The 19,410-nt window shown below is 41.7% G+C and overlaps 1 protein-coding gene across 18 annotated transcripts in view; it reads right to left on the bottom strand.

Annotated features, from left to right (window-relative positions):
• Positions 1 to 287: 287 nt before the first annotated feature.
• ebf3a (EBF transcription factor 3a) overlaps positions 288 to 19,410 on the bottom strand; it is an 80,426-nt gene continuing 61,303 nt past the window's right edge. For 4 of the 18 annotated variants that reach the window (XM_028964898.1, XM_028964899.1, XM_028964903.1 and 1 more), the window contains exons 11-16: positions 11,808 to 11,896; positions 7,146 to 7,211; positions 6,284 to 6,461; positions 5,406 to 5,606; positions 4,520 to 4,717; positions 288 to 2,339 (exon numbers count right to left, since the gene is read on the bottom strand). In XM_028964898.1, coding sequence (XP_028820731.1) covers positions 2,308 to 2,339; positions 4,520 to 4,717; positions 5,406 to 5,606; positions 6,284 to 6,461; positions 7,146 to 7,211; positions 11,808 to 11,896 — 764 coding nt within the window. In that variant the 3' untranslated portion in view covers positions 288 to 2,307. The remainder of the gene's footprint in view (positions 2,340 to 4,519; positions 4,718 to 5,405; positions 5,607 to 6,283; positions 6,462 to 7,145; positions 7,212 to 11,807; positions 11,897 to 19,410) is intronic. The other 14 variants (XM_028964901.1, XM_028964902.1, XM_028964907.1 and 11 more) reach the window with 9 other exon arrangements.

The following is a 19,410-nucleotide window of genomic DNA, read 5'->3' as shown; positions in this document are numbered from 1 at the left end:
GTTTTAAATAGTTAACATTACAATTTAACATTACAACAGGAGATTTACAAAGTGTGCAAATGAAAGGGGGGCGATTAACCTGATACAGATAATTGTGTCTCATCTGCTGATTTGGCACAACTTGTTCAACAACTGACAAAACTGACATGAACTATATACAAATTGTCCTGATGTAATATGACTATGAACCTTTAATCTCCCTGTGAACTCCAGGCTGATTTGGGGCAGTATTGGACAATAAAGGATTAAAAGAAAAAGGAAAACATGACAAAAAAGCCAAAAAAAACTTATGGGTCACAATAATTATTTTTTATTTTAGTAAAAAATGTTTGTGCTTTTTACACCATTGATCATCTTAATGGAGAAATGATTGGCATTGTGGTTTCAGCTTGTCATTAAAAAAAACAGCAGAAAAAATCCTCCCGAGAGAGATACAGCCGAAGTCCTTCAAGGAGAAATTTTCTGCCATCCATTTAATAACCAGTTATGTCTAACTTTCTATGGCCAACTTTCAAACCAGATTAAAATATTTTTGTTGCTGTTGTTGTTCCCTGTAAACACAGTTGAGTTTGGGTGGGTGGCGGGGAAAAATGACTTTTTACATTCTACAAAACAAAATTTACAACCACAAATTGAATCATCCCCCCTGGGGCTGCTGGACATGCACATTTTCTACTAATATTATTACAGCCATGTGTCACAAACAATTTATTTGACTATACAACAAACAGTTTTATTCCAAAAAAAGTTTTTGTTTAGATAACTTAAAAATTAATATAAAAATAAACAATGGATTTGACTGTTCCTTGAAATAATAAGATGAGCAAAAAATAAGAATGGATGGAATTTGACAATGAAACAATGTCCTTTTTTCTGAAATACAAATTAAATGTATAGACATTGCAATCTATAGATACAAAAAAGCAAATGTCGGCAATGATTCTTGGCTTCACTCTCTGTGCTGCATCACGATATCAGGCCATGACAAACACATACAAGGTCAAATAAAATGATGGAAAGCAATATACAAAATTTTTAAGATAAATACAATATTTATAATTGATATGTTACAAAAAATTCCCTTAGTGACCGCAAGTGTTTTACGTGAAAGTGTTGTAATGTAGAAGACTATTTTACTCCTTTCTGTTTTCTTGAAGGAATAAAACTCTGTACTAAATATTTAAGTGGATCTGGAAAAATTCAAGACAAGTGTATAAATATTTAGCTACAACTTTGGCAAAATCACAAAAGTCTACAATTGTATAACCACATACAAAACACATAGGGAGTAAGGAGCTAGAAGTAAAAGGACAACTTTCTGGTACAAGAAACATAGACTTCACAGTAGCCTAAGAATGCAATCGTATACAGTGCTAGCAAAAAGTTGAAAAACATTGCAGATCACACTTGCTCAACAGGAAGCTCTAGCAGTGGAAGTAATTTTTTCTTTTTCTATTTTCTTTTTTTTGTTTTTAACTTTCTTTTTTCCCTTTTCAAACCAACAGATAGTAGCATTTTTTCCCCACCTCTGTTGATATGCTTGTTGAAGGCAAGAGAAGAATCCTTTGCAATATCAAAGTTACAATTTCTAACTACAATAAGTTACAAAGTCCATTTTTTTAAATGAAGTAAGCATGATAAAATCTCCTCTGCTGGTCCCACCCCCCCACCCCATCGTCTTAATGTTCCTTTTTTTAAAAAATCATATATTTTATATTATTTCCAGTTTAATGGCTCTGTTGAATTGGCCCCATTATCCTTAGCACAAATCAAAAAGAGAAAAGATAATACAGAGAACAAAGAAAAAAATGAATTCACATTATAGAGATGCACAAAATTGTACATATCCTTGAAAGAGAAACATTCTGAGGCATTTTTAAGTCTGTTTTCATCAAATGGTGCATCCACAAAGTTTCTCCCAACACATAGCAAGAACTAGACATGGCCAAGGTCAAACCAGAAATGTTTATACAAAATAGGATTTTTTTTTTCTTCTTCATCTTCATCCATGTTTTTCTCTTCTTCTTCAAGATGGAGAAATGTGAAAATATGATGAAATTCAGTCAACAAAATTAAATTGTTCATGAAAGTTGCTTGCATGTCAATTTCTATTTGTTGGAATAAAATCTTTGAAGTCTTTTTTTGTAAGTCCCTCTGAATAACAGAATTAGTTGGGTTTTTTTGTTTTGTTTTTCGTGATTTAGTGAGACAGGTTCAGCCAGGATCCTGTTTTTTTTTTTTTCACATTGCTGAACATGTCTCGTGAAGTCCATCTCTGGGGCCCGGTGTTCGGAAAAGAAGTGCAATTTACATGGGAGGGACCACCAGTCCAGACATTGCTGTGGAAGAGAGGGTGGGGAAATAGAAAAACACATTTTAGTAAGGGGGTTCCTTGGAAAACAGTGAAAGCAAGAAGAGAAGGGTATGTCACTGCATTTCACTAAAACCACTGACAGATATACCCGCAGCCCTGGAGTATGTTTGGAGCATGGCACTTGCAAGAGGTGGTTTGATGGCTGTGTGAGGTGAATTATGGGATTATAGTGGGGTTGTGGTGGAGGGGTGTGAGAGAAATGGGCTCTTCTAAGAACACATGGTAAAAAGACTTTGCTTTAAGAAGAAAAAAATGGGGGGAGAAGGGGAGTAGAGAGGAAGGAGGGGTCTTTTCTGACATTTTGAGCAGAAAGCATCCTGCCTGGCACATGTGTGATATTTCTCTTAGCGTTTTGTTAATGGCAAACAGGGGCCCAGACTCCCCGGGGGGCTCCCATTCTGACAGCTGAGAAACAACACGGTCACTTCTGCTAGCGTCAGATACGGACGCTCCACTCGCCAGTCAAGGACCAGACATTTCTCGGGTTGCCCAAATTGAAAAACTTGCCCCCCCCGTCTCCCCTCCTTCTCTGTACTGAGAAGTCCAATTGAGTTTGAAATATCTGCATTCTCTTGTTTGCGCTTTTGCCATCCTGAAGTCTTTTGATTCAAAGCTTGGAGGCTGGAAGCCATGATGCTCTGTGGTACCAAAGTGAAACAAATGTATATATCTTATCTCCTGGAGACCAAGGTCATAAACATACATTTTGTACAGTTTTCGTTGTTTAAGAAGTAAATGAATTACAAATATTGAATTGCTTGGACCGTGATCATTCTGCATTATAGGTGCTCATTGTTCAACTTAAAGGAGGATTATTAAAGAGGGATATGTGACATCCTTGGACTTGCACTTTGTCACCCCACTCATTTTAAAAAATTAGGTAGCCAACAAATTGTTTAAAATGAGTGGGGTGACAAAGTGCAAGTCCAAGGATGTCACATATCCCTCTTTAATATATATATATATATATGTAAATTCATTGCTCTCAACTTATTTCTGGTGTCATGCTTCAAGTGCCTTTAACTTAGCAAAAGCACTTGATGACATGGCATTCCTCATTAATTTCTGCAAACCACATATTAATAAGTTTATGCATGTAGCAGCATGAACTTTAATTTCCCAGTTCATTAGCTCTAACATTATTAATCTTGGATGCACACGCTATGGCTAAAACATGTTTTCAAAGCAAACAAGTCAGCCTTGACACAGAGAAAATACAAGTGCACTTAGCAAGCCTAAATAAGTCTTTAATTTGTTGAGCAATGCTTCCTTTGCCAAGAGTGCAATTTTCTGCTCCTGCCCTCTTCATATCCACTCTCTTGGCCATTTATTTATTTATTTTCATAAGTTACAAGCATTAAAAATGCTGTCACAATACGCACCATGAAATCTTTATGCTCATGGCCTTTAAGTGGCTGCGTTTTAGTAGCCTGAGTTGAAGAGAAAATCCATGAATTTTTAACCGGGCGCGATATTCATTTCAAATCAGGATGAGCGTTGACACAGGCACTTTCCAAAAGGCACAAAACGGCACGATCTCTAATTCCGACTGCATTAGAATACCATTCTGGAGTGCCTGCACTGGTTCTGTTCACTGAGTGCGTGAATGAGTACAACTGGGGTCAACAGCTTCAAGCGTGTGACTGAGGAGGGGGAACTGGTGAATATGTAATGTGTGTAATATCCAATTGACATTGCAACTGTGTATATGATTACTGTGGGTGACACACCAGAGGGGCACATGAGAGGAAATGACACTTTTGAAATAATTCCACAAATAACCTTAAATAAGAACTCAGCTAAGACACACAATAAGACAAGAAAAAGGAGGGAAGCCCCTAGAGGCTTTTAATGTCCCTTAATCATTAATGTCTGCTAAATAAATCAATTAATAAACTTGCACATGCACATGCACACATGCATAATATGTCAATCCATCCATCCTTCCATTGCTCTAACCCCTCATTCAAATACATAATTGATGGAGCCATTCATAATGGCATATGGCCAGTGGATTATTTATTTATTTTATTTTTTTTGGCGGGGGCGTTTGTGGAAGATGGGGTGTTGGAAACGGAGTTTCGGGGAGGCCCAACAGGTGAGGCGTTCTGATTGGGCGCCATAAAAGGAGGGAGGCGGGCTCACCTTGAAGTCCATTGCCATTTGCACTGGTGCAAGAAGGAGGTGGAGATGCTTGGGGTCTGACAACAGGGGCAAAGGCACTCTTTTGTTTCACTGCAGAGATGACATTGGCAGGTGAGAATGAGAAAATGCCGTGTGTACTGCTACAGTTTGAAGAGAGGCTGACCGAAGAGGCTGCCATGGTAGGGCTCGACGGCACTACTGCAATAAAGCAAAAAATAGTCACCACTCAGAGAGGAGTTCACGGCATATACGATTTTTTTTTGTTTGTTTTGTCTTTTTTTAAGGAAAAAGGATTGATTTAGGATCGATCAGGCCTTGCCTCTTTTTCAAATCAAACGTGGGAGTGAAAGAAAACTGGAGAAAATGCTTTATGAATGTATGGTGGGGGGAAAAAGCTGTTTTTTTTTTTACTTTTGTGTAAAGAAACAAAAAAAGAAAATGCTTAAAATGAATTAGGAAGCTGAGAGAAAATGAGGATGTTTGGATGTAGATGGTCATACATGGAGCTGAAATGTGCTGTGAAATGTCCTGCCTTGGCCACTCTCTGGATAATAGGTTTTGAAATAGACTCTGACCATGAGAATTTAAGGGGGTTTCAATTTTTTATTATTGTTTTTTTTTTTTATGTGTGGCCTATTAATTTGTTTGGGTTTGTTTGAATTGTAATTGATTTGTTAAAATAGTTTTTTGAATGGTCTGATTTGTAAATGGCCTGTCTTTGGGTGTTCAGCCTCCAGAGTCACCCCTCCTTTTATCCAGTAGCACACATTCCCAAAAGAAAAATATAAAAGAAATAAAACAACACAAAACTCAGAACGAGGAGTGTCAAAAAAGAAACAAAGCCACTAGAGGTTTGGAAGGAAACAGAGGGAGGGGGGGGCATTACCTTGATACTTACTGCCGTAGGGGGAGTTGGCAGACGAGCCGTTGAGGAATCCCGGAGAACTGGGCACGCCCAGGTTGGGCATCCCTGTGTTGCCATAGCCGTTCATACTGTTGCTTACTGTGTTGTAGTTCGACTGTTGGGGGGTGCTGCTGGGTACGTAGCCGCGGGGAGAAACGCTGCTCGTGTTTCGACTGTAACCCACTGTCACAAGCAAGAGAGACAGGGTTACTGGGTCATAATCGACAACAATCAAATATTCAACGTCTCGTCTTTTAGTAAGGAGGTGCCTTCTTCTGTCCACAGGTGTCAATCATCCCACTTTTTGGGTTGATGAGGACACAGTGCCTTACTGCCTTCACGTGGATGCTCTGGGCAGCTGGGAGCTGGCCTGGTTCTCAATTCCTTAGCGAGGAGTAACATTCTAACTGTTTAATGTGATAACTTGGACAAGCTAGATTATTCAGCAGTTTCTTTCATTTTTTTTTTTTTTGATTGTAAGCCTTATTCATCTGTTTCTAGTCAAAATGTATGATGATTATAGGAGGCTAACCAAACCGTGTGAAGAGTTTGTTTACACTCAACCATCCTGCTGAACCAGTGAGGAATAAGTAAACCCTGGCACATTTGTTAAAAAAAAAAAAGTAGAACTACACTTGACTGTTGCTCTGTTGGAGAAGCAGGAGTGGTCACTCACTGACAGGCAAACCATGAAGGCAGTGACAGTGTCAGGCAACCCCCTGGGGAAGATGAATTAAAGACAGCCACGGAAGATAGAGCTGCATCAGGCTGCCAAAAGTCAGCAGCGGCCAGGTAGTATTGAAGGTTAAAAGGTAGATTAGTTGTTGTTTTGCAGCTTATCTTCTCTCATGGCTACATACCCTGGTCATTACCCTGAGATGTCTCTGAGACGTTGACTGCTAGCTGGCTGCCGAAGGAATTGACTCCCATCATGCCTCCGTGCGATGCGGTGTTGGCCAGGGATGGGATCTGGTTGTGGTTGCGAGGTACACTGTACAGGGCCTCCGCTATGTCCGCTGCCCTCTTCAGAATGATCTCCTGCAGAATAAGGAAATTCCCATTAGGCTATTAATGCTAGCACTGCTATGTAAGGGTTGATTAGCATTTGTGTTAATAGGAAATTCCCTGTCAGGCTACTACTGCTTACATTGCTTTGTTAGCATTTCTAGCAAATGTGTTAATATAGAATTATGGCAAAAGACCATTTATCTTGCTTTTGTTACATATTACAGAGGGTTTTGTTTTAGCCTATCCTCACACTGTATAACAGCGTGTGCTTCACCTCAATGCTAGCAGAGCCAAAAGTAATAGGCTGATTCAATTGAATGTGTCAAAGCCTCGTAGCGTATTTGAACAACTCTGTTGGGTAAATTTGTTTGGGAATTTGCATTAGCAACCTTTTGGACTTAGTTCAAGGTTACCCTTTCATTTGAATAGGTCTGTTTGTGGGCATGTGTGTGTGCACGTTTTGACTGATTAACTCTGCTCTCAGATGTGTGCAATAGCCAGGAATGGTTGTAAGCAGGAAAAAAAATTATGTGTGTGTGTGTGTGTGTGTGGTGCTGGGAAAAGGGGGGTTGCAATGACACCACACTACAGTACAATGGCCCCAAGGCAGCTTTGAAATGTATGAAGAGACGAACAGAGGAGAAAAAATGCTGATTTAATTACGTAAAATGTATACAAAAGAGGAGGCTCATTTGCATGGGGTGGGGGCGATACCTGGTTGTTATGGGGCATCCCATATAGTGCCTCCACAAGGTCAGCGGCCCGCTTCAATAGCACCTCCTGAAAGACACATAGGGGCGATAATGAATCATTGGTTCCAGGAAAAATATATATATATTTATCTTATTATGGCAATAGTTATAATATTAACAAAAAAAACACATGCCATAGCAATGCATTTTATTAGGCTCAGTTTCACTTGAGAACACATGCAGACATGAAAAGGTTTCAATGCTCCCCAGTCTTACAGCTAAAAATAACAAAGAATAAGTACTTCAAATTTAAATGGTGTCGCCTTGTGGGTATTAAATAAACAAACACACATCGGAGATATGAAAGACGCAGGCCCTGCATTCGGCTGCTAATTCCTGCCACTTTAGTGCCAAAGAACAATGAGTAATTTTCCATATCTTAATTAAACCAGCAGAGTCCTTTAAGACAACATCTCACCTCTAATTTATGGCCCAAATTTGCAGGAGAGTTCAATGCTCATTCCTCTTTCTTCGGAACAATAAAGTGAATTAGCTTGGGTTAATCTAGTTCTTTCATAATGACATTAGGAAATTTTTCAATTAACCTCTTTCACTGCCTGTTGTAAAGGACTTCATAAATGACTTCCCATCCAGAGCGGGTTGAGTGCGTTTTGCCCTGGGACATGGATGCACGCTATTTTGTTCTTATCCATGTCTGCATGCCTTCCCCCGACTTATACAACAACACGGATTAACTTGCTGCTTAGCGAGCTTCAAAAATTTGCCTGGGTCTGCCAAAAAGACGTCCCGCTCCAGTGCTGTGTTTCTTTGCCAATTTTTTTTTTCTATTTCCAAATGAGACTTCATATTGTCTCTTTATGAAGACTGGAATCTAGCATTCCTTTCACTGTCTTTTTATTTATTTCACTTCCCTCCACTCTTGTCCCCGACACAGTTTATTTGCATGTTTGATCAAAAAAAAAAAAAAAAAAAGCAAACAATGATTTGATTTACCCTGTGACCGCCATGCACAATCCGAATGCGTGAAAAAAAAAATTTGCTGCACAAAGCCCCGATCATGGCTGGGTGGGCATTTCATTACCCAGCAATATCCGCCATCTTGAATCCTTTATTTATCAAGATTAATCGCAGAAGGTTGGGGCGTCTTGTGCGTGCCATACGTTCCCCAGCAGCTCCGTCTAATCCGAAGAGTTGCCGGATGGATGGCTCTTAAAATGGTCATTTACCTCTGAAATTGGTGTCTATGCTTGATGTCGCATGCATCTAGTTTGCATACAAATAAAGAATTACACTTGTCACGAGGCAGGTACAATCAATGAAAGGCCCAGCTGTCTTAATCTGGCATCATCATCTGAAGCAGCACTCAGCAAGCGAGATAAAGTGTCTCCTCCGCCGCGCTAATAATTACTCATAATCTCTTCCGTCATATTGCGCGACTTCATACATGCCTCCCAATTTTAAGCAACGATTATGACAATTAAGATCGCCACCGTTACAAAGCCGTGCCTCATCTCCGTCGCCCTCCTTGTCCATATGGCACTTGGAAACAGGAAGACATAAGGGTAGTTTTAAGAAAATTATGTTGCCTCTTGTCCCTAATCTGTCATTTAGTGCAAGGTGTCTTAACTAATGAACACGATTTGCCCGGATGCGCTTAAGTGGTGGTCTAGCCGATTCCTGAGAAGTCGGGAGGATGTAACCCAATCAGTCAAGGGGACTCTGAATGAGTTTGTTTTTGTTCTTCCATGGCCCCCAAGTTCACGCTGTGAATATGATTACCCAAAATCGTGTTTGAGGAGCATTTCAATGTAAATTTTCTGAGTCGCAATGATAAGTGTAATTGACTCTCTTTCTTTCTTTCTTTTTTTTTTTGTCGCAGTGACATAGTCTCCAGGTTAAATGGAAGCCATTAAAGTGAGGCAGTTGTGGGTGTTTTATTTTCTTTTTTTGTGACATGTGCACCGCTATTATCACAAGTGTTCATTTTTTATGCCTGTGGAACGCAACCGTTTATAAGGGGTTTTATCGCTCCCGCCTCTGGAACATGACGAGTGGTGTATATATCACCGGCGTTAGGGAAGGCAGCCGAGGTGATGTGGCTTCAGGTGCTGATGCCATTAGAAAACTGTAAAGCAATTATTCTGTTAGTTCTTGCCTTAGGGTGGTGAATACATTGAGGAGTGAGGGACCAATAGATGTATCTACTTCAAAAAAGGGGGGAAAAGCTGACGAGAAGAAGATGAATTTTAATGCATGGGTAATTGCTTGACTTGAATGCGTTTTCTAATAAATTTTCTTATGTATTAGATTGAAAGGGGGAAAGCGGAATGGATGCAAAGTTTGCCAGGTGAAAAAACGATGATAAAAAATATGGCACAGGGGGCTCCTTCGGTGCAATTAATTATTTTATCTTAGAAGTGTGTTGCGACTCTATGATTTGCAATAATAATAAAGAAAAACACATTTGTTAAAGCATAAGTGAATATTTGTGGTCCTAATCAGATTTTCATTCGCTACAGCAGAAGATGAGCTGCATTGTTTCCAAACAAGGGCTAAAAAGAGTGAGAATTCACAAGTCCCTACTGCAATCTCCTTCCTTAGCACATGAGCGACTCTAGTTATTGCCTTTATTCCGAGTCTAGATCTTTTGTGTATAAATGCGCTGGTGCTTGCTCCTCCCCCCTGGGCTGACCAGTAAATTTTGATGTTATCTAAAATTAGGGAGGTAAACTTCAATTCGAGGCGAGGCTTTGTATGTATGTATGTAGCGGCAACATTATTAGTGTAACGTCTCAGGCAATACACGAGGCCCTTATTGGCTTTCTGTCCCACCACAATTACCCATCAAACCCTGTGCATTACGGATCCTTGGGAAAACACAGAGAACGAAGTGTGGGGGAGGGAAAAAATGTAGCAGAAATCAATATAGCGCAAGCGTTATCCACTGCCGGGAGAAGTCGCAGAGGCTAGGTCAGTGTGACGGCTCGACTGAATGCCTAATATGCGGCTTTACATTTGCAGGGCCACTTATTACCTGGACCTCGGCTGCAGATGTCCTTTTTATTTCCCATTTCTTCTCTTATTCCGAATATGTGCAAGGGTCAATTGCTGCTCTTTTTTTTTTTTTTTTTTGGGGGGGGGGAGCATGCACTGACCCCCCGGCCTAGCAGACGTAGACGTCTGGCTTAACAATGATGAATGACTTGGCACTATAATTTACATGCAGCTGAACTCTACATTTGGGTCCATTAGAAGGGAAAATCAAATATTTATGTTGTTTATTGGAAGTGCTAGATTCCATCTCTTTCTGCCGCCTTTTTTTTTTTTTTACCTGAATAGAAAACAGAAAAATAAAAGACGAATGCACTTCCAGAAGAATGCACATTTTTTGTTGCTGAAGCACAATATTTTTCCACAAATTATGCAATGTTATTGGCAAGTCTTATGTATACCCACCCATGGGGGAGAAAACGAAAAAGCAACAATCTGTTTACTCTGAGGCCTTTTTTTGGGCGGGTGGGGGGGGATAAATCCTATTTATTTATTTGTTTTTATCAGTAATTGATAGTTGAAAGGTGTTTAATGGAACAAGATTCTCCGTGTGGATATTGCTCTCCACGGAGACTAAAAAAGGCAAGTTTAATTGAAACGCGTCATGTTGTGAGAGCCGACACTCTTGTCGGTGGAGGAAGGAAGGGAGGGGAGGCTGAGGGGATCGCAGGCCACCGGCTGCATTTCAAAGTGTTCATCGGGAGTTAATGATATAGCATGGCAACACACTGGGCCCTAATAGATATTTGTATTATATCTGTTATTAAACCTCCAAGGTGGTCAGCCCTTACTGGGCCCCCGCACAACTGGCTACAAAATAATCTCTTTAGCATGTTATTATTAAGAGAGCCCTGGGCTCTGCACGTCTCAAATGGAAAATTAGCAGGTTTTCTATTAGCCTGGGGTACGAGTCATAGATTGTATCAAAGAAAGAAAAAAAAAATGAATCAAAGAATGGCGCACACACACAAAGAGAAAGAATAAAAAAAGATAAGCATGACTCTTTCTTTTAAGTCGCACTTCAAAACAACAAGCCTGTGATACGAGTCAACCACATGGGAACCTGAGGCGGACCTCCTCTTTGTGGAATTCAGGATGAAAAAAAAAAAAATCGGAAAGCAGAGGGGAGGGAGCTGGAAAGCGAGAGAGAGACCCTGCTTATATTAATGTGTGGACTTCATTTATTAACCTGCTAAGACAAGGACTTATAACGAAAAGGCTTTGTAAACAAAAGATTAAACTGGATCTAGCATCGGAAAATGAAAGGAAAACAAGAGAGGAATAATCACAGATCAAGAGAGGGCCCTGCTTAGATTACAATCACCACAGGTTACTGGAGTGGAAAAATGTTTAATTGAACTATTTCGCCACACCACGAAAGTTTGTACTCCCCTCGCTGAATCCAAACACATCAGGGCTATGGCGTTCTGAGCATGTGTGTGTGTGTAGCGTTACACTGCATAGTGATGATTTGCTAAAAGAGATTGCTAGGGCCCGACTCATCCAGCAGTAGAATTGTTTTTTCCATTGCGTTGCTTTTTTTCTTGTTTGTTTGATGCATTTCTACGATAAAGATACAAAATGATTATTTGCCCCTCCCCTGTTTACTGACCTTTGGTAACCGCTCTGGATCACCTGGATGTCTGGGAATGACCTTCTGCAACCTCTGGAATCCATAGTCGATGGTTGGCTCGTTCAAAGCTAAAAAAGAACAGAAACGGACACAAGGTTCAGTCTATTGTATATCTGAGGTTTTACGGCATGTAATATTCCACAACACCAGACAGATGAAACAGAGACAGGCAGGGATGCACATTTGTTTATTTATTTATTTTCCTTCTCTTCAGCTATTTGGAACCATGCTAGCCGTAATTGATCGTATAAATTCTAAGGAGCAGTCGATACATTATGAATGAAGCAGCACTGGAGCATGTTAGCGCAGCGAGACCCAGCAATCACGGCTGTCTCCCGGTGATGTCTGCATCATGAACTCTTCTCTCCGCACCCCTCACAATTTATGGCAAACCAGCAATGATGACATATGTCTGGCTATTGCGAGCCTCTGATTTATCCCCTCTGCCTCCCTCCCTCTCTCTCTCTCTCTCTCTCTCTCTCCCCCCCCACGTCCTCTCCAGCATATTGCCCAGGCACAGACTAAGCAGGAGAAGCACTTAATCTTGCAAAGCTTTAATAATCTGTGAATGCCTGACTACAAACTGATGTAGGATGCTATCATTCTACAGCTGCAGCCAGCCGGCCTCATGAAATTGCAGGCCACAAATAATAATTAATCTTTCTTCTTTTTTTTTTCTTTCTCTCTCTCTCTCTCTTGTCCTCTTGAGCCCGGCACTGCCTTCTTCCCTCCCTCTCAAATTATAATTTTGAGTATGAGTGGAGAGCCGGCTCATAAATCAGTGGCGGCAGAGTGCTCGCGTGCGAGTGCATGAATCACAATCCCAAGTCCGACGGGCCGCACACACAAAGTGTTTAACAAGCTTTACAGGGAGTCGTGGGGGTCTATTACCGCACCTCTGCTGGCTCGGAAAAGGAAGTGCTTCCTTGGGTTCTGTATAGATACACTTCCCTATGTTCGTCGAACAGGTTTGCATTTTCCCTGAACTGAATGAATCATTTTTCAAACAAAGTGACCGTTAGTGGCTTTTTGTGCAGCCAGTGTGGATTGTGCACCCAAGTTGCAAACGCATCTGCTGAGGAATCATCAGGATCAAACGACTGTAAACTCTACATAAATTCCTGTGAATTTATCAACATTTTCATGAATGGAACTTTTTCCTTGAGTACCGGCACAACGCGGGTTCTTGGGTACCCAGCACGTGCTGGCTGGGAGCTACATAAATCAACAGCGTTTTTCTCCCAGAGACTAATAAGCATCGCCTTTCCCTATTCATTACTCAGCCCCACAATTTGGGTTCATCACTCATTACTCAGCATGTAATTTAGTGATTAACAGGCGAGGGAACATGAAGGCCGACAACAGAACAGACAGGACCACTGAAGTAGATAGAACAGTGGGGAGGAGGAGAGGAACTTTCTCAAAATAAAAAAAATAAAAAAAAGAAAGAAAGAAATTGGTTGACTTTATGATGAAGTGCTACAATTACAGAGGAGGACTCAAGGCCGTGGTGGAGAAGTAATCAATGCGTCTGCATGACGACCGCAGCTGGCTTGAGGGACGCATTCGAGACGCAGCGACAGCCACTGGGCCTGACAGGCCTGATGCAGCTTGACACGGCCGTCACACGGGCGGGGTAAAGACAAAGGCCCAAACGCAGGAATGTGGAGTAAGACGTCGTCTTGTTAATAAAGCATTGATCTGCCATATTGATTTTACATGACACGCCTTTCACGGGGGGGATGTGATACCCCCCCATGCCATTCTCCTTTCTTCTCCTTCCTGTCAGCATATGGGGATACCGCAGTCAGGAATTTTACAAAAGAATTCCCTGACTTGTAAATTGTTGTTGTGTAAGAAAGCACTTCATAAACAGGACATTCATCATCTCTGCTTGTCACCATTGTCTTGCGGGACAATCTGTCATGTCCTGAGCCTTGCACACACTGATGTGGAATGCCATATTGGGGGAAAGGTGGGTGCAGAGGGGTCCTGATCCTGGCCCAAGGCATGGGGGTTGGACACATTTGGTGCTCCTGGAATATAAGGATTCTTTTCCCAATAAGGAGACACACAGGCAACATGTTGCTTTCTCATCTGTTATCGAGGGCCTCGATCATTAAAGAGCTTCTCGGCTTGATAAATTTTGCCTGATGGAACTCGGTCCGGGATGGAGATAAATGCTCACAGGCCATTGATTTCATGCTAATGTGCAAAAGGAGGTCACCGAAACCTTCATTAGCACTGAGAACCCTTCAGACTCCAGATCTAAGGGACTCCCTCGCTCCGTCCGGCGTCTGTCATATCCCGAATGGCGCTAATGAGAATCAGAGACGCCCGGCGTCTCTTATACAATGTACAATTGTAGAATCTATTTTACGTGTTCTGTTCTTCCTTTTATAATTACGATTAGCACAAGTGTTTTTTTACGGTGATTATCCCGCTGTAATGGCAATGTGAGCGCTGTCATTTTTTATCATTTGGCGTAATTGCATTTGTACTGGCAGCATGATGGTGGGCCGTGTAAGTACCAGGGCCCTTTTGACACCACATCAGCGCTAATATTTCCCAACACTGGAACTGCTGGCATATTTGCATTCAGGAATACCAATGGAATTACTAATCTGTTTGTGTTAGGGCAGAGAAGTGACGAGTGCGGCAGAGACAGAGATGGGGCCGGGGTTCTGTGAGATCATTTTTAGACACAACTGGTTACTAGCCAAGGCAAGGCTGAGTAAAAGCAGCCCCCCTGTGGCTCCGCCCCCTCCCACAGCCAGCACACCAATGACCCCTCAACCCTGAGCAAGTGGACACCAGTGATTCCTGTCTCTGAGCTTCTCTCTCACGCTTTCTCTCTTTATTTTACCAGTCAGGAAACATGAGACCCTTGCTCTCTCCCACACACTTTAATCAGCCCTATATTCACCACACTATAATAGATGTGTATGTCACATCAAGGATTTCTTCAGCATTTACCAAAATAAGATGCAAACAAGGTATTAAAAACTAAACTAAAAACTAAACTAAACTAAACTCCCTTAAAATGGGAGGAGCCAGTAGCAATAATTGTCAGTTCTCATATACCCTTCATCCTCATTCTGGATGAACAAAACCCACCTGTTCATATGTATAAAAAATTGTACCAAAACCACCAAAACATTTAAGTGTTTTTATCTGCTGTGAATACTTAATACACTCAATACTAAAATTTCTTCTGAAATGACTCAAACACACGGTTACAGGCTCTTGCTCTGATTGTACATAATCACTCTCTCTCTCAATGCATTTCTTGAATGCTCACGTTCACAAGAGCACATATATGTCAGCTGAGTCTTGCATCCAGTAGAGAGCGGGCGTGGCCTCATGGCCCCCATGCTGGCCCCCTGTCTCATCCCCTTCTCTTGGCCAGGCCCCTGGCTAATCAATACCACTTTCCTGTTTTAGAAGTGGGTAATTATGAGGTGGAGAGATTGTGTGACCCTTCACCCACGGCGCATTACTTCGCTGATATTAAGATAAATTGCCCGATTTTGGGTAAACATATGCTGCAATTCAAACTGTCAGCACCGGTTTGCTCAGGGATAATTTGTATTGATCTCCCGGCTTCTTCCCAATTTTGCTTACTGACCTCATGGATAATTAGAGGGGGGGTGCTGGCGTGAATTCGTCGCCAGGCTCCACCGACCCAGTGCTTCAAGGCAACAAAGAAATGGACAGAGGGAATGTGTGTGTGTTATGGTAATACATCTCTCTGCATGTTTGGAAGTCTGGCGCCTGTCAATGTCTGACCATTTTTGTTTAGGTCTTCATTTGTCATGGCGTCTGTGTTTTTGTTTGTTTTTTACCCTGCGTCCAGGATGGCTGCACAGCCCAGGCTCTGCATGCACACGTAAATGAAATTAAGCGCATCTCTTTCTTCTGGACTGTGATGAATTATGCAAGGCCTTCATGAAAGGGGAAATGCGTTTGCTAATGAGCTAGCGTGTTTGCACTCCGTCCTGCTGCACAGAGGACAGGAAGAGGAGAATGGGGGGGTGAAGGGGGGGGGTTGGACCCTGAAGGCCGAGAAATCTGGGGTTGAGGTGGGTCATTATGTTCAGTTACTTTTGCTACACCTCATTTAGAATGGAGTTTTGGGAGGGAATGTGCTGGGACTTTACATTAAACATGCACAAAATGTCCTTAAAAAAACAAACACATATTCAAATCGGAGTAAAAGTGAGGTCATTGTGCTGGTCTCCATAAGACAAATTAATGATTTACATCATCTAAATAACATCATTAGTTAAGCCATTATTTGACTTTTGTTACATAATTATTACAACCTTTCCCCACAAATGTGTGCGTGTGGAAAAGCAAGTGACTGAAAGGAAGATATACACTAGTTGTGTAGATATATGTAGTTGTGTGTGAGCATGAGTGAAAGAGCAAGCCAGAGGGTAATGTAGGTATGTGTGTGTGTGTGTGTGTGTGTGTGTGTGTGTGTGTTCACATGTGTCTGCCTGCTGAAGTGCATCAGTATGAAATGCTTTGACCTTGTTCTCACAGATTCTACATTGTCATTCTTCATACCTGACACTCTATACAGTACAAGAACCTTATCTGATGAAGAGTCTTTAGTTCGCAATGAAAGACTGGTGCCATAAAAACAGGGGAAGTCAGACAGGAAGACACCTCACTAAAAAAGAATCCAAACCAAACTCAGGAGAACATTCATGACAAAATTCGCTCAGTATATCTCACTTTAAACTCATAAAGGGCCAAGCAGTTCCTACAGGAAGTGATGTTCTTTTCCCTAATGAAAGGGTGTGGCCAAAAGCTGAAGCCACCTGGTGCTCAGAGGACAAGGGGACAGGAACATGCAACACTGACTTGGTTATGATGACTGAACACACTTTGTCAGCTTTTTTCCCTCTGTGTTTCTTAGAAAAATTGTAGCTCCCTGACATATTGATAATGTATTCCATGTCAAAAACTCTTTGCGTTTTTGTCTGCGAGACCAGCGTTGGGGCGACTCCCTGCCTGACTTGTCAAAAAGTGGGGTGGCTGGCTGCGTTGAGTTTCGCACCCCGAGCTTCTCTCCGCAAAAGGCAGAGGGCGATAATTAGATTTTCCTACACCAAGAAGACAGAGGACCATGGGACCTGGTAGGAGCTGCTTGAAATACGCATTTAATGTTTATACAGAAAAAAAAAAAATGCACTTGGAATTAGCAGGCCGTGCCGTCATTTCCTACCCGCCATTACTGGTCATTACGATAAGTCAGTATCTGAGTGAAGATAATAGTTAGGTTTATTACTGCTGCTTGCTATTACTTTGGCTAATTATACTTAACTGCTCAGCGCTTATCAGTTGCTCCACCTACGCTATCAAACCGCTACCCCTCTATCCTCCTAGTGTTTTTTTTAACCCCCTAAACAAGAGAAAATGAAAATTAGAAGACTAAATAGATCCAAAAAGAAAGGATTAAACGTTGCAGCCGCTTTGAGAGCCAAGGCTGTAACTGAGAGAGAGGGGCTTTTTTTATTTTGGGGGGTGGGAAGGTAATGGAGGAAATACTGGGCATGAGCTCATGAGCTGTTGGTGGCACATTCTTCAGCCTGCTGCTGTTTCGGAGCGTGCACAAAAACATGGTCGGGAAGTGTCTTTTAACACCGACAACCCATTGTTTCTGTTACCCAAGGGCGGCACAGACACATGCAGACAGGGAGAGAGAGAGAAGGAAGAAAGAAAGGGGAAACCAAAGGTCCGGGACAATTTTGTCCAATTTTTTTCCCTCCCAGGCCAGAAAAGGGCTGACTGCCATAATAAAAACAGGAAGAGTTTCATTTGCACTCCCCTCCAAACCAGCTGCTGGATTTGTCCATAAATGAGTTCCATTTTCATTTAAATAATGATCATCTTCCTGTGACTTCCCAATCATGCGTTTTGTAATAATTCAGTTAGTCCCCTTCACTGAAAACAGACCACCGTCTTAATTGCAATTTCTTTGAGCAGGCCTGACATACAATCCCTCCCAAGCGCAGAGGCATTTGTTATTGTCAAAACCCAAACTGAGTTGTTGGCCTCCTCTGGAAAGGACAAATGTGAAGTTTTAAAAAGAAAGTGTTCAGAAATGAAATAAAGTTAAAAATGTTAAAAATGCAAGATTAATCTAGAAGTTCTCAAAGGAACATTCATCCAAAAAAAATAAGACAAATCCTTTTGACATTATCAGGTATAGATTAAAAGAGGGTGGGGTGTTAGCTCTTAAATGTCCAATGGGAAGGCAACTTGGTGCAGTTGACCGCTGGGCTACAATGATTGCGCTCCAGCAGACACACTTCTTTCAAGGGTAATGGGTGGCTAAAGTGTGGTGTTAAGAAAGAAAGAAAGAAATAGGGAGGTGAGGGAGTCTTACAAATTTGCCGGCGGCTGAATTATTTTGTCACATTACTGCTCTTTGAATTAAGGCCTTTTTGGGGTTCAAAAGGAGACAGCGGCGGTGGATCGTTTCAAAGTTTCTTCAAGATTTCGTTTCAAGGTTTTCGAGCATGGTGCTCTTTCGACATGGTACTAAACTTCTTCATTTTATCACCAGCTGTCTCCCAGGAAGCTATTTCATCTCAAAGAAATTCAGATACACCCCCCACCTCCCGTAAATTAAAATTTCAAAGATCTGCGGTTGAGAGGAGGAAAAAAAAAAATCAATGGCGACAGATCAATGCTCATAGAAATTTCATGAACTTTGAACCGATACAGGCATGATGATGAGACGGAGGTTCGAATTCCAGACGGGAGATGGTTCCTGCCACTAATAAAGTGTTGCCGACAGGGCCAGAACGATGGACGCTCTGGACGGCATGAGGCGCTTGCCGTTCATTTTTTATTTCTGACAGAAATTACATCTTGAGTCTATTTCTGTAACAAGGCTCTTTCTGAAAGAAGCCCACCGCCTCCTCCCCTGTGAGTCGGACACAGCTGGAGCTGCCCGAAGGCCACTTCAACGCAGCGACTAGCCCGCTTAATGTTTTAACCGCCCGGTTGATATCAGATGAAACTGGTTCCCCTTTAGCAGCCGATTGCAGGTGAAAATTAATATTGCAAAAATGAAGATCGATACATAGATGACTCACTAAAAAAAATAAAAAAATAAAATCAATGGTGGCTAAATTATTGCTACATTTTCCCCCTCATCCAAGATGAGTTGTGTTTTCCTCTTGCAGTCAATACTTTGCAGCTTTTCTCATTAATTTCTCAATAAATTTGGCAGGGAATTTCAATCACGGGTGTAGCTCCGGGATACAAGGAAGCTTCCGGAAACCTCATCCATCAGCCTACTGTCCTGTGTAGTCGAGCAGGACTAATGTCCCTGACTTAGTAAGGACAACCTATTTAAAGGTGCGTTTAAAATGCACAGACACAGGCCGTTTATATTTATCTAGTTGTCATGTGACCATGGTCTGACCGAATGCAGCATTGTTCAGACCCTGGGAAGAAATGAATGCTCAATCGCAGCCACTTGTTTCAATTACAGACTCAGATTTCACAGGTCACTTCATAATTATGTGCCACTGAGTGGTGGCACGAGGCCTTCACTGCC

Source organism: Denticeps clupeoides, chromosome 2, assembly GCF_900700375.1.
Source record: "Denticeps clupeoides chromosome 2, fDenClu1.1, whole genome shotgun sequence".
Classification (NCBI taxonomy): domain Eukaryota; kingdom Metazoa; phylum Chordata; class Actinopteri; order Clupeiformes; family Denticipitidae; genus Denticeps; species Denticeps clupeoides.
The sequence above is the reverse complement of the archived record's forward strand: the minus strand, read 5'-3'. Positions and strand labels throughout refer to the sequence as shown.